Source organism: Sardina pilchardus, chromosome 10, assembly GCF_963854185.1.
Source record: "Sardina pilchardus chromosome 10, fSarPil1.1, whole genome shotgun sequence".
Classification (NCBI taxonomy): domain Eukaryota; kingdom Metazoa; phylum Chordata; class Actinopteri; order Clupeiformes; family Clupeidae; genus Sardina; species Sardina pilchardus.
The window spans coordinates 33,279,944-33,292,443 of NC_085003.1; the positions used below are offsets into that span (position 1 = coordinate 33,279,944).

The following is a 12,500-nucleotide window of genomic DNA, read 5'->3' on the forward strand; positions in this document are numbered from 1 at the left end:
CCTCGCATAGTCACACTTCCCAGCTTCCTGGTCCGCTTGGTATCTGCCCACCAGTGGCTCCTCTGTGGCCGTAACAGGTAGCAGTGTAGCTGAGCGCACGGTGGGACATCACAGCTCACACACACACTACAGCATGCACTGGGACACCCCTCTGGTCTCCGTTCTCTGTCATGGTGTGTGTTTACAGCACCAGCACCAGTGTGTGTGTGTGTGTGTGTGAGAGAGAGAGGGAGAGAGAGGGAGAGAGAGACTCAGCCACATGCTGGGTTGCCACTCTTACTGTAATTATCCCCTCTGATCTCCTGCAACAAAATGATCCACGACTGATTTCTTTGCAGTTGCAGGTGTGTTAACTGGTTTATAGAGCTGGTGTAACTGGTCTTTATACGAATGAAACAGGCGGGGGCGAAAGAAACATACAGTTTAAGCTATGTACTTCCCATAACGTCAATATTTGACAAAATTGGAAAAAAAAATTGAAAAAACTTCAAATAGGTGTTATTTTAGACAGATTGCTGACAGGCTATGTCTTGTTGAATGTCTGTTAACAACTTTTTGGTTGTGAAGCATCACACAATGGTTATAGTTAGAAAAATACGTGATCCAAACTATATCATGTTTATATACAGTAGTTCAACATGTTATTTCACTGTGATTTTATGTGTTTGGGGCACCACACATCCAAACAAGTGCCCTTAATGGCCCACAGCCTTTAGGAGAAGTCAACATGTGACAATATGGAGAAGTAGCAGACCTCCTCTCTCCTCCCAACCTCCTGCAGACCTCCTCTCTCTTCTCCACCTCCTGCAGACCTCCTCTCTCTTCTCCACCTCCTGCAGACCTCCTCTCTCCTCCCCACCTCCTGCAGATCTCTTCCCCACCTCCTGCAGATCTCCTCTCTCCTCCCCACCTCCTGCAGACCTCCTCTCTCCTCCCCACCTCCTGCAGACCTCCTCCTCATTTCTTCTGCTGCTCGTGGTCAGAGCTTGTCCAGTCTCAGACAGAAAGTGTCATGTGACGTACTTCCATCAGATGAAAGATGGTGGCGGCAAACACGTGTTGCCGAGCCACTAATGTGACATGTAGTTATGACTATTATTAGGCTTATTCGGACTGAGCTGCGGCAGACTTGGGCTGGCTTCATACGTCAACGTGAGCTTGAGAGTCTTACCGGGAGGGGCGAAAGTTAGTTTGCCTGACGTGACTCGAGGGAGACATCGCGGAATTTGTGCGCAATAAATACAGTACAACTTTCATTCTTACTCATTAAAATGAGCATGATGACTGACAAAATAAATTGATATGATGTAGTTTAAAAAAAACACTGTTGTCATACAATTAACAGGCCTGCATTGTAGCACATTAATTCAATACCAAGTGCGTATATACTGTATGTGTGTGTCTATCTATTTAACCAACAGCATAAAATAGCAGAATATCCCAGTGTTGTCAGCAGGCTAGCCTACCGCTGTTCCAGAGATCACAAATAAGAAGGTAAGCCTTCGATTCTAACGTAAGGAGGCAGAATGACACACCTGTCATAATCGTCGTGGGGTGAAAACCAACTGCAGGATCTGGATAGAGGCGCAGACTCCAGCGATATTTTAAGGACATGTGACATGATGTCACGGTGGTAAATCCCACCCCGTCTGCAACCAGTCGGACAGAATTCCTAACCAGTTTGCATTTCGTCTGTCCCAGTATGCATTGTGTTCAACCCAGCATGCATCACATCAACTCAGATCTGCGCAGAGATCTTCATCAAGTCGATCTATGGAGGCTGCTGAGGAACTCTGGGATGTGATGACCAAACCATTCAGACTGCCAGTCACACACACACACACACACACACACACATACACTCCACCATGCTGAGCCATCTCCTCCTGAGCGCTGACAACACTGCAACAGACAGTAGTGGTGTGTGTGTGTGTGTGTGTGTGTGTGTGTACAGTATGTGTGTGTTATACACCCATATGTCAGGCATATGTGGCCTACTCCTCCAGGTGTGTGTATGTGTGTGTGTTACCGTCCTCCAGATGTGTGGGGCCCCTAGTGTGTGGGGTCTAAGCCAGGTGAGAATTAGGTCCAGATCAGTGCAGCACAGAATCACACCAGGCCACAGGTGGAGTGAATCAGGTGGAGAGAATCACACCAGGCCACAGGTGGAGTGAATAACACCAGGCCACAGGTGGAGTGAATAACACCAGGCCACAGGTGGAGTGAATCACACCAGGCCACAGGTGGAGTGAATCAGGTGGAGAGAATCACACCAGGCCACAGGTGGAGTGAATCACACCAGGCCACAGGTGGAGTGAATAACACCAGGCCACAGGAGGAGTGAATAACACCAGACGATAGGTGGAGTGATTGCTGATTCATCTCTATTGGACCCAATTGTTGGGAGGGTGGGGGTTAGAAGCGTGTAGACTCCTTTTTTGAATGTTTCTGGATGCAATGGCCGCATGGACCACAAATCTTGTTGATTGAGCTCAGTACCTCAGCAGTACCCTGTACCCAGCAGTACCCTGTACCCAGCAGTGTGCCCTGTACCCAGCAGTGCCCTGTGCCCAGCAGTACCCTGTACCCAGCAGTGCCCTGTAACCAGCAGTGTGCCCTGTACCCAGCAGTGCCCTGTGCCCAGCAGTACCCAGCAGTACCCTGTACCCAGTACCCAGCAGTTCCCTGTACCCAGCAGTGCCCTGTGCCCAGCAGTGCCCTGCACCCAGCAGTGCCCTGTACCCAGCAGTACCCTGCACCCAGCAGTACCCAGCAGTGTGCCCATACAACAGCACTGGAGCACCTCACACACACCAGCACAGAACCCACACCACCAGCACAGAACCCACACACACCTCCACAGAACCCAACCCACCAGCACAGAACCCACACACACCAGCACAGAACCCACACACACCTCCACAGAACCCAACCCACCAGCACAGAACCCACACACACCAGCACAGAACCCACACACACCTCCACAGAACCCAACCCACCAGCACAGCCAGGCCTGTGGCACCACAGAACCCAAACCCTGCCATGCAGAGGCCCTGGATAAACCCCCACAGGCAGAATGAGGCCAATCAGGCGATTACCGATCACCGAGCAACTGTGACACCACACACGCTTGTTAGAGGTCTCTCATCAGCTGCTCAACACCAGCACTACACCGCTAATACAGGAAACGTAATTCAGTAGTGAAATAGAGGGCTTCTCTTCAGTAGTCAAATAGAGGGCTTCTCTTTAGTAGTCAAATAGAGGGCTTCTCTTTAGTAGTGAAATAGAGGGCTTCTCTTTAGTAGTCAAATAGAGGGCTTCTCTTCAGTAGTCAAATAGAGGACCTTTCTTCAGTAGTGAAATTCACATGAAACCTTATTGGGGAAACCTTATCCCCCCAGGTCTCTGTATGTGTCTTGTCTGCTGTGTGATATGTGATTATCCCCCCTCGTATGTTTGTCTGTATGCTGTCGACATGCAGTCTCATGTGTGTGGTCTCAGCTCTGCCCTCAGATCAACAGGTAGGCTACACGACATCTGTGCAGCTGCAATGTCATCAAAGTTCAAACAAGCGGGAAGAATGACGTCCAAACAAACAATTCCGTAATTACTGCTCACCTGCTGCACGTGCGAGTCACAGCAGCATGGCCTGCTTTCGCTCGTGCCGTCCGACCTACCGACGCGACGGACACTGCATGTCCCGGTAATGCTGTATACCGCTCGCTGCTGCAAAGCTCTCTCCACCGCCACGACATCAAATCTCCATTAAATAAATTGTGTTGTCATAATCCTCTCTGCTGTTTGGCCCTAATCAGGCCTCTGCTCACGTTAGCCCGTTCTGATTACCCTATTGCTGTCTTCTCTGACAGGGCACACTGCACACTGCAGGCCTACTCTCGATGGGAAATCAGAATCAGAGATGCGAGCAATGTCAGCTGTGAAATGCAGAGGCAGATTGCAGACGTTGAAATGTCAGTAAACAAGACATTATAGCTTCCTGTGTGTGTGTGTGTGTGTGTGTGTGTAAATACGAGGTTGTCTGGACACATGGTGTTTTTGTCAGGTTTGGATGAACGTGATTGTAATGCCTCATTTGAAGCACTGAGCTATTTGCGTCTCAGAAAGATACTGCATTGTTTTTTATTGGTGGTCAGTTAGGTTACATACAGAGCAAAATGCCTATGTGTGGACTGTCTAAATATCTAGGCCTATTATCAGATGAATAAGAGAAACAGCTGATCCTCTAAAGTGCATTGCGTTTGAGTAAAATACCTCAGATAAATCTGCTGGTCTTCATTCAATGTCAATCTCTAGGGCAGGAAAAAGCTATCAGCCACCACAAAAGGGTGTTGGTGCTGTAGAGCGATATGGTTTCAGTGCTCGGCTACTGTCTGCCCACTCAAGGGCATGGAAAGACTAATGCCTGTTGTAACAGTACCCTTCTCAACCCCCTTTGCAGCTGATAACCCCAACCGCACACTCACGGAACAGTCTACCGTGCCGCCCACCACGTTCACAGCGCTGCGCTAGGAGGATGGAAGTGAGAATCACCTGAAGTCGCTGTACGGGTGGATGATCCAAAAGCCCGCCGATTTCACCCTCTCCTGCTCGCGCTCCACTGCCTTCTCACTTCCGAACATTCGGAGGGAGAACTTGTTGACCCCGGGTTGCAGCATCGCCCCCAGCTGCCGTTGCATGAAGCCAGACTGATACATTCTGTCATCGTCCGACATAATCTGATCGATTCCTTCCAACTTTATGAAACTGGGCTGCTCGCCGGGAGACGCTTCCTGGGCGCCCGCGCCGCCGCTAGCACCTGCCCCGCCACCCTGAGCCCCCTGGTCCGCTCCAGATCCTGGCTCATCGCTGGGGTTGTCATCAGCAGGGCTGCCGTCTGTCTCGGTGATGAGAAGCCTCTGTTCGGCTGCATTTGAATCATAGGTATGTCGACTGCTGATGGAAGACAGGCTACCCCGAAACCTCCGACAGTCCCCATTCACGTTCGTCTTAAATAGTCTCCCTGCTTCTACCTCTGTCTCCCCGCTTTTGGTATCACAGATGCCCTTTTTACTGCCCGTGGAGGACGGCGAAGGCAGATGTTGCATCTTGACACTTTTCCTCCGAGTGTCCTTGTCGCCGTCTTCTCCATCGCCAGTCATTGCTGCTTTGTGTCCAATATGCTGTGGCAAACTGTAGAGTCGATTGCGCATGGAAGAATGTAACCTATCCATTGTAATGTCACAAATACTTAGATGAGCCTCAAGGAAAAACAAACGACGAAATCAGGAATTGTTTACACTAGGCTATTATTCACAAATATGTACAATTTGGTGTAGTATGAAAATCCTCCAAAAATGTTTGTTCCAGAGTGAGATTATAAATCACGTCGTAAACAGCTCTTCTCCAAAATGAAGCTGACACTTAAAGCGTGCCCTGTCCTCCGCCTGTGATCCATCGCTCCAGCTGCACGCTGTTGCGAAGCCTGGAAATAATGATGTCCACCTTGCGCGCCGAATCCACACACTCCTCGAGCCGCGACGGGATGCTGGAAGGAAGACAGACGTGTCACTCCGAGGACACAATTGGACCAACGTCTCAATGACAAAGCCTCACTTGGGCTCCGTCAACACCAAACAATGCATCGCAACCACGCCGTCCTCCTCACCAGCATCCGCGGCCACCTGACATCACTGATTAGCGGTCACCAAAGCTCCGTAGTTTTGTGAAGCTGATCCATCAGGTTGCCATGGCAGAGACAGCGCACAAGCTCAACCCACCTAGACCTTTGTCTGGTCGTTTAAAGGGAAGAGGCAGAGCCCCGGTCCCTGGTCGCTCACAGGTATTTGGCTGGCAGGCTGCTCCCTTAACTTGCGCAAGGATACAGCTTTGAACTTTAAGATTGATTATAATTGGCCCTGCTCGTGCACACGCTCTCATCATTCATTTCGCGTTTTATGATGTTTGACAACACACTCGGCTCTATCCAGGCAGGAGCTGGCCAGCAGTATGTATTTACACATGATAATGTGGGCTCGCGTTTTATCTGGTCGCTAGCAGATTACCGGAAGCCAAAACAGCTGTTGGCGAATACATGCGTAATTACCATTTCATGCTGCAAGTCATGCGTTAGAACCTTTTATAACGCAGTTATTATAACGCAATTCTAAAGTTGCAAATCGCCCAGTGCAGCCTGCTGGCCGAGAACTTCCCAAATGAGTGAAGCAGCAGCAGTGGGATGTTCTGAATGCTAAAAGCAGAGGTGCAGGGAAACAGCCTCTCTCGGTCTGAAGGAACAGGCTGCTGTACACCAGTTGGCCATAGTACAGTGTGCATGTTCACCAGCACTCACTGACTAAATGCTCATACTGGTGTACACACACACACACACACACACACACACACACACACACACACACACACACACACACACACACGTGTGTGTACCTCTGAAGACAATACTGCACAAACATCCCTTACCAGAGATGCATATTTTTCAGGACTGTGAAGTGTTCTTATTGTCTACATTCTTGAGCAAGTAGTGAGTGGTCTCATTATCCCAGCAGCCAAATCATCAGAAGCACACGCTTTCAACTAAAACATCTCAGTGACACTGAGCTGAGCTCTCATAACCACTATGTGTGTGTGTGTGTGTGTGTGTGTGTGTGTGTGTGAGAGAGAGAGAGAGAGAGAGAGAGAGAGAGAGAGAGAGAGAGAGAGAGAGAGAGAGAGAGAGAGAGAGAGATGTGTACTTGTCTGTAACACTCATTTGTGTGTCCTGCACTGCCTTTGCTTCAGGGTGAAGATCTCTGGAGGACCTTCAGGATACTGGAATAATATAACAGCACAAGTTAACAGCACACCAATATCAGTTAATAGCACTGAATATCACTACTAACAATACAGTTAACAGCACACCAAAATCACTATTAACAATATAGTTAATACGGAATATCACTAGGCTATAACATGGAATAATACAGTTAAGCACACAGCATTATACCTAACATGGAATAATGTTAACAGCACACGAATAAGCACATGAATATCACTAATAACATGGAATAATGAAGTCCATGGAATAATAAAGTCAAAAGCACACAAATATCACTACTAACATGGAATTGTTAAATGAAAACAAGACATCCCACATAAAAATAAAGAAATAAATATATATTTTTCCATGTCTTGAATAGGCTTGGAAACATATGGAGCCAATAAACACATGTCGTTTTAACATATAAACAGGATGAAGAGGGAATACATACTCTGTGTTGTTCTATAAGGATGTCACACGCAATATTGAAAATTAGTGTACCAATGTGTAGTCGTGAGTCCAAGCCACAGATCTCAAGGTCTTGTAGGCTCATTTCATTGTTTGCCAATATTGTGTCGGGACTCAGGAGTCACTGAATCTTACTAACAATCAACCAACACAACGCAGCAGCTCACATGTCACTCCTACTGTATGTCATCGGTGGCACTCTCACAGCACATAGACAATATTGAACACATTCACGTTTATCCATTACAGAAACAGCCACTTCGCCTACTAGTCAGTCTGCACTTGTTCAATTTCCCTCTTAATGTAAACAAACATTTCTGGGTAACCCTGTATTAGTGAAGTAATCAAGAAATGGCACACATATAGGCTATGTTTTTATGTTTTTTGCACACGTACAGTAGGCTACATCTTGTAAGTAGACCGACTGTTTTTCCATAACATTGACAAGATGGACACGGCACAAAACACACAACATGACCCTCCACCAACATGGAATGATGTGTGTTTATGCCTGCCCACCACAGGAGGCTGCGGTCTAATGTGTTTCTGTCTCTCTGTGTGTGTGTGTGTGTGTGTGTGTGTGTGTGTGTTTGCCTAGTGTGGTGGCACAGGGGAGACACAGAGCAGTCAGTCAGCATGTCAGGTTCAGTTCATAGGGAAACTGGAAAGTGGCTTGAGAAAGTAAATGTAGCCTATGGGTTCCATCTGTGCACTTAACAGAAAGTAAGTGTAGCCTATGGGTTCTACCTGTGCACTTAACAGGTGATGTCATTACCTCACCTGAACTCACCTGGCTGAAGCTCTGCAGCAGGTGGAATCAGCTGCTGTAGTGAGTAAATGGACACCATACCTGGTAGCACTTTGAACACAACTATATTGTTAAAGACACTGCCATGGGACATTTACATAGCTGGACTTGAATGAGCAACTTGCCCCTCCCCCAACACACACACACACACATACTGTACTCTCACACACACACACACACATATACACACACACACACACAAGGAAAAAGGCAATATGCTCATGCTCAACTGTTCTCCTGGGTCGCTTGATTAATCTGATCTCAATTAAAGATTTCTGATCTCTATAATAAAGGAATCTCAAAAAAACACTTGAGATTTTTCCTTTAGCTCATAGACTTTAAAACTTTAAAGGTGTTCAATGCATTTTCTTTGGTGTGTGTTTAGGGGGGTGCAGTGGCTCCCAGATTGCCCCCCCCCCCCTTGAACACGATACATGTGGATTTTGTTTGCAAGCCAAAGGATAGGAACAGGTCAAGATAATCTCCAAAAGAGCCATGTTGACTGAAAAGGTAACATCAGGGTTTAAAGAGCCATGTGACTGGAAAGGTAACATCAGGGTTTAAAGAGCCATGTTGACTGAAAAGGTAACATCAGGGTTTAAAGAGCCATGTTGACTGAAAAGGTAACATCAGGGTTTAAAGAGCCATGTTGACTGAAAAGGTAACATCAGGGTTTAAAGAGCCATGTTGACTGAAAAGGTAACATCAGGGTTTAAAGAGCCATGTTGACTGAAAAGGTAACATCAGGGTTTAAAGAGCCATGTTGACTGAACATCAGGGTTTAAAGAGCCATGTGGACTGAAAAGGTAACATCAGGGTTTAAAGTCATTTGGGAGTCTCCAGGTCGGGGACGAGCGAAGCTGCCAGGCTTTTCGTACACAGGTGGTGTATGATTGCGGAAAGGTATGGGAGGCGCACCATCCTCCCTAATACAAGTTAGTTTACCATCAAAGTTACTTTGAAGCTGTTGTATTCGGGTGAACACCTTGCACAGGATGCCTGTAGAACAGTGTTGAGTCAGTGCTAGTGTGTGGAGAGCAGCCTCACTCGGCCACCTGTCCTCAAACTCCCCCCCCTCCACCCCCCCCCCCCCCCCCCCCCCCCGCGCTGGCGGTCCCGGACCCGTTGCGAGCGCGAGTAGCCAAAGATTAGATTTGAGGCTGCACTGCAGCACCAGCAGCCAGTCGGAGCCCATAATCCTTCCGGCGGGTATTTGTTTGTCAACAGCGCCCCCTCTGGTCGCCGCGCAGCCATTTCAGTTCAAGGTTGTCTAGCGCGTCCTCTCGCCGTGATCTCAGTCATGCACTATGTGGAGAATTTATTGCCGTCATAAGGGGCTGGGGGTGGGTGCAGGATTGCTGGGAACAAATAACCTGACGGTCTGCCGTGTGTTTGTATCGTGGGCATACAACTGCAGGAAATTAAACCGCCTCGCCCTCACCGTCACCAACCCCACGCCCGATGAGTAACAGCAGGGCCCGGAGACCAGCCATTACCAAACCTTACATGAGATGTACACTACACACGCCTGAGGAAAAGTCCACATGTTAACCTCAAAATGAGCCATGGCAAAAGTAGCCTGCATTTATGTGTTCATAATGACTACTGATTTGTATAACTTATAGCTTTATTGAGGCTGTGTGTTTAGCCTACATGAAAACAAGTACTGCAATAATATTCTCTCTGATGCAATATGAAAGCACTCCACTAGGGGGTGATCTTCTACCATGTCATGCAGATCCAGCGCTGCACTTGAGGACCTGTAGTGATATCACTCATTTGTGACCGTGTGTGCATGAATACCTGCAAGTGTTTGTGCGCATCTATTTGTAATATGACCGCTACAGTTATTTCCTCTGACGCTCTGGAGCAGAAGGCAGTAAAAAGAGCAGGCAAATCACATGTGGAGTCTTTATTAGTAAAAATGACTTGGAGTCGTCTCACAACACGCCAAGAGCTTCGTCACTGCACTCCAGGTGCTCGTCCGCTAGCAGTACTTCATATGGACGTCATGCATTGGTGAACGGCGATCAGTAATCGATGAGTCTGGGGCGTCTACATGGTCTTAAAGCTTCACTGCGGCCAAAAATAAATCACGCCTTAATGTCTGATAAACATATCTATCTATCTATCTATCTATCTATCTGGATATATTAATATATATGTGTATATTATATGAATAAATATTGCATAGAATAAAGCCATGCTGTACAATACACATTGATAAAAAGCAATCAGTCACGTTTAGGACAGAAGTCATGGAATTATAAAATTAAGTTCTGCAGGTGCTCCACCATTTTTCTTAACACTTAAGTGCACCAAATCAGGAACATTCAAATACTATTGTTTACCTTCAGTGATCGAGTACATACATACAGTCATAAGTAGAAAACAACTAGTGAGGACATGACAAAGCCCTTTTGAAATAAAGCCCCTAACTTAAATTAACTGAGAAAACCTTGAATGTCTCCAGAAATGGTATGCAATGCAATGGTAAACTGTACAAAAACTGTCATACCCAAACATGGTCATGTCATATTATCCCTTACAATGTATTAAAGTTGAAGGGTCACACACAAAGTAAATATCATCTACATGAAACCAGCCCGACAGACACTACCTACCCAAAGAAAGCCTCGTCTGTAGCAAACAGTAAGTCACTATCTTGCATGCAATACTCATATTTAGAGAAATGGAAAACAATTGTAGATAAGAAAACATATCAAATAAAAAGCAACACAATCATGCAGCAAAGGAAAAAGGGTAATCAGTGGTGTCCACCCCTGGCCTCTCGGTCCGCCTCCTCTCTCCCGGGGTCATAGGTCATAAGGCATGCCTGTCGTCCGTTTATTGGCCTCCGTCTCCCCCTCCGCCTCAGATATGCTTTACGATGAGAAGAACGCAGTCTTAGGTTACGCTCAAAGGTCATGGTCATGTCATGAGTGTGTTCGTCTGCAAATGAAAAACAGCAACATGGCAGTTATCTGTTGAACTGAAATAAAAAAAAAATTAAATTTTACATTTTCTTTTTTAACTCTTTTACTTTTAAATCAATTAGTCTTTTAACTAGTGTCAGTCTCCTGTGAGTTACCTGCCCATTCCTATCAACACTTCTTTTAACTTCCACCTGTTGCGCCGTAGCATACTGTATGGGTAGCCACTCAATGGCCCTCATTTACGACACAAACCTGCAGCATAGTGTATGTGGTATATTGGCTTTCTTAAGTTTGACCCTCTGGTGTTACCGTCACGCCCCCTTTGGTAGTTCATGCTTGTGTACAATGCTGATTCCTGGGTTCGACAATACAGTGACGCCTGTGTTACAACGGTCTCCGTGTTCTTCTTTAATCAACCTAAATAGTATGTTTATTAGTCATAAACTATACTACAGTGTAGGACAGGCGTACGCTCATTTCTACGCAAATCGCAGCATTTATCAATTTGACCGTGAGGTTTTGAGACAGTTAAGTACAGTGCAGCAGTAAACTGGCAGAAAATTAGAAAGTTACAACGTTGACTTACATTACATTTAGCTGACACTTTTTTCATCCAAAGTGACTTACATATGTCAACTACAAGGGATTACACTGTCATTACACTGTCCACGGAGCAACTTGGGGTTAAGAGCCTTCCTCAAGGAACACCTGGGCCTGGAACTCATGGAATACGTTGGACCTGAGACTTTTCCTGCACATTTGGGGCCTACTTTCTGTAATGTAGCCTGTTATGTTAACACATGACTTAGGATATGAGGAGATTTGTTTTCACTTTGGAAAGCGCAGTTGTCCTAAATGATTTTAGGGGACAAATAGCAGGTGTCGTATGTGTTTTTTAGATGAATGTATTCGTTTCATAACACTTTTCCATTTGGTTCAGCTGGACTTGCAACGTTACAGTGGCTATCTCCAGGACATCAACAGTCTTGTGGACGTATTGTGCACCTCCATATCGTACATTCTATGGGTGAGGCCTTTAAAATGAGGAAATATAAGGGCATGGTATTTTTACACTTTTACCAACACACCTTCATTGGGGCAGCCTACTGGCCTACTGGTTAGGGTTTCGGGCTTGTGACCAGAGGGTTGCCGGTTCGATCCCCGACCAGTCCACAGCTGAAGTGCCCTTGAGCAAGGCACCTAACCCCTCACTGCTCCCCGAGCGCCGCTGGTTGGGCAGGCAGCTCACTGCTCCGGGTTAGTGTGTGATTCATCTCACTGTGTGTTCGCTGTGTGCTGTGTGTTGTGTGTGTTCACTAATTCGGTTAAATTGGGTTAAATGCAGAGAAATGAATTTCCCTCACGGGATCAAAAAAGTATATACTGTATTATTATTATTATTATTATTATTATTCTTGTGTTGAAATTGGAGTGATAAGAACATTTCATGAATCACATGGCCCCATCGTAAGAT

At 46.5% G+C, this 12,500-nt stretch overlaps 2 protein-coding genes across 2 annotated transcripts in view; both read right to left on the bottom strand.

The window, feature by feature from the left end:
• hcn4l (hyperpolarization activated cyclic nucleotide-gated potassium channel 4l) overlaps positions 1-5,159 on the bottom strand; it is a 38,482-nt gene extending 33,323 nt beyond the window's left edge. Inside the window, exon 1 of the mRNA XM_062546527.1 lies at positions 4,552-5,159. Coding sequence (XP_062402511.1) covers positions 4,552-5,159 — 608 coding nt within the window. The remainder of the gene's footprint in view (positions 1-4,551) is intronic.
• Positions 5,160-9,987: 4,828 nt separating this feature from the next.
• Positions 9,988-12,500, bottom strand: part of LOC134094658 (neuroplastin-like) — a 33,436-nt gene continuing 30,923 nt past the window's right edge. Inside the window, exon 10 of the mRNA XM_062548272.1 lies at positions 9,988-11,042. The gene's annotated coding sequence lies outside the window, so the exon portion shown is untranslated. The remainder of the gene's footprint in view (positions 11,043-12,500) is intronic.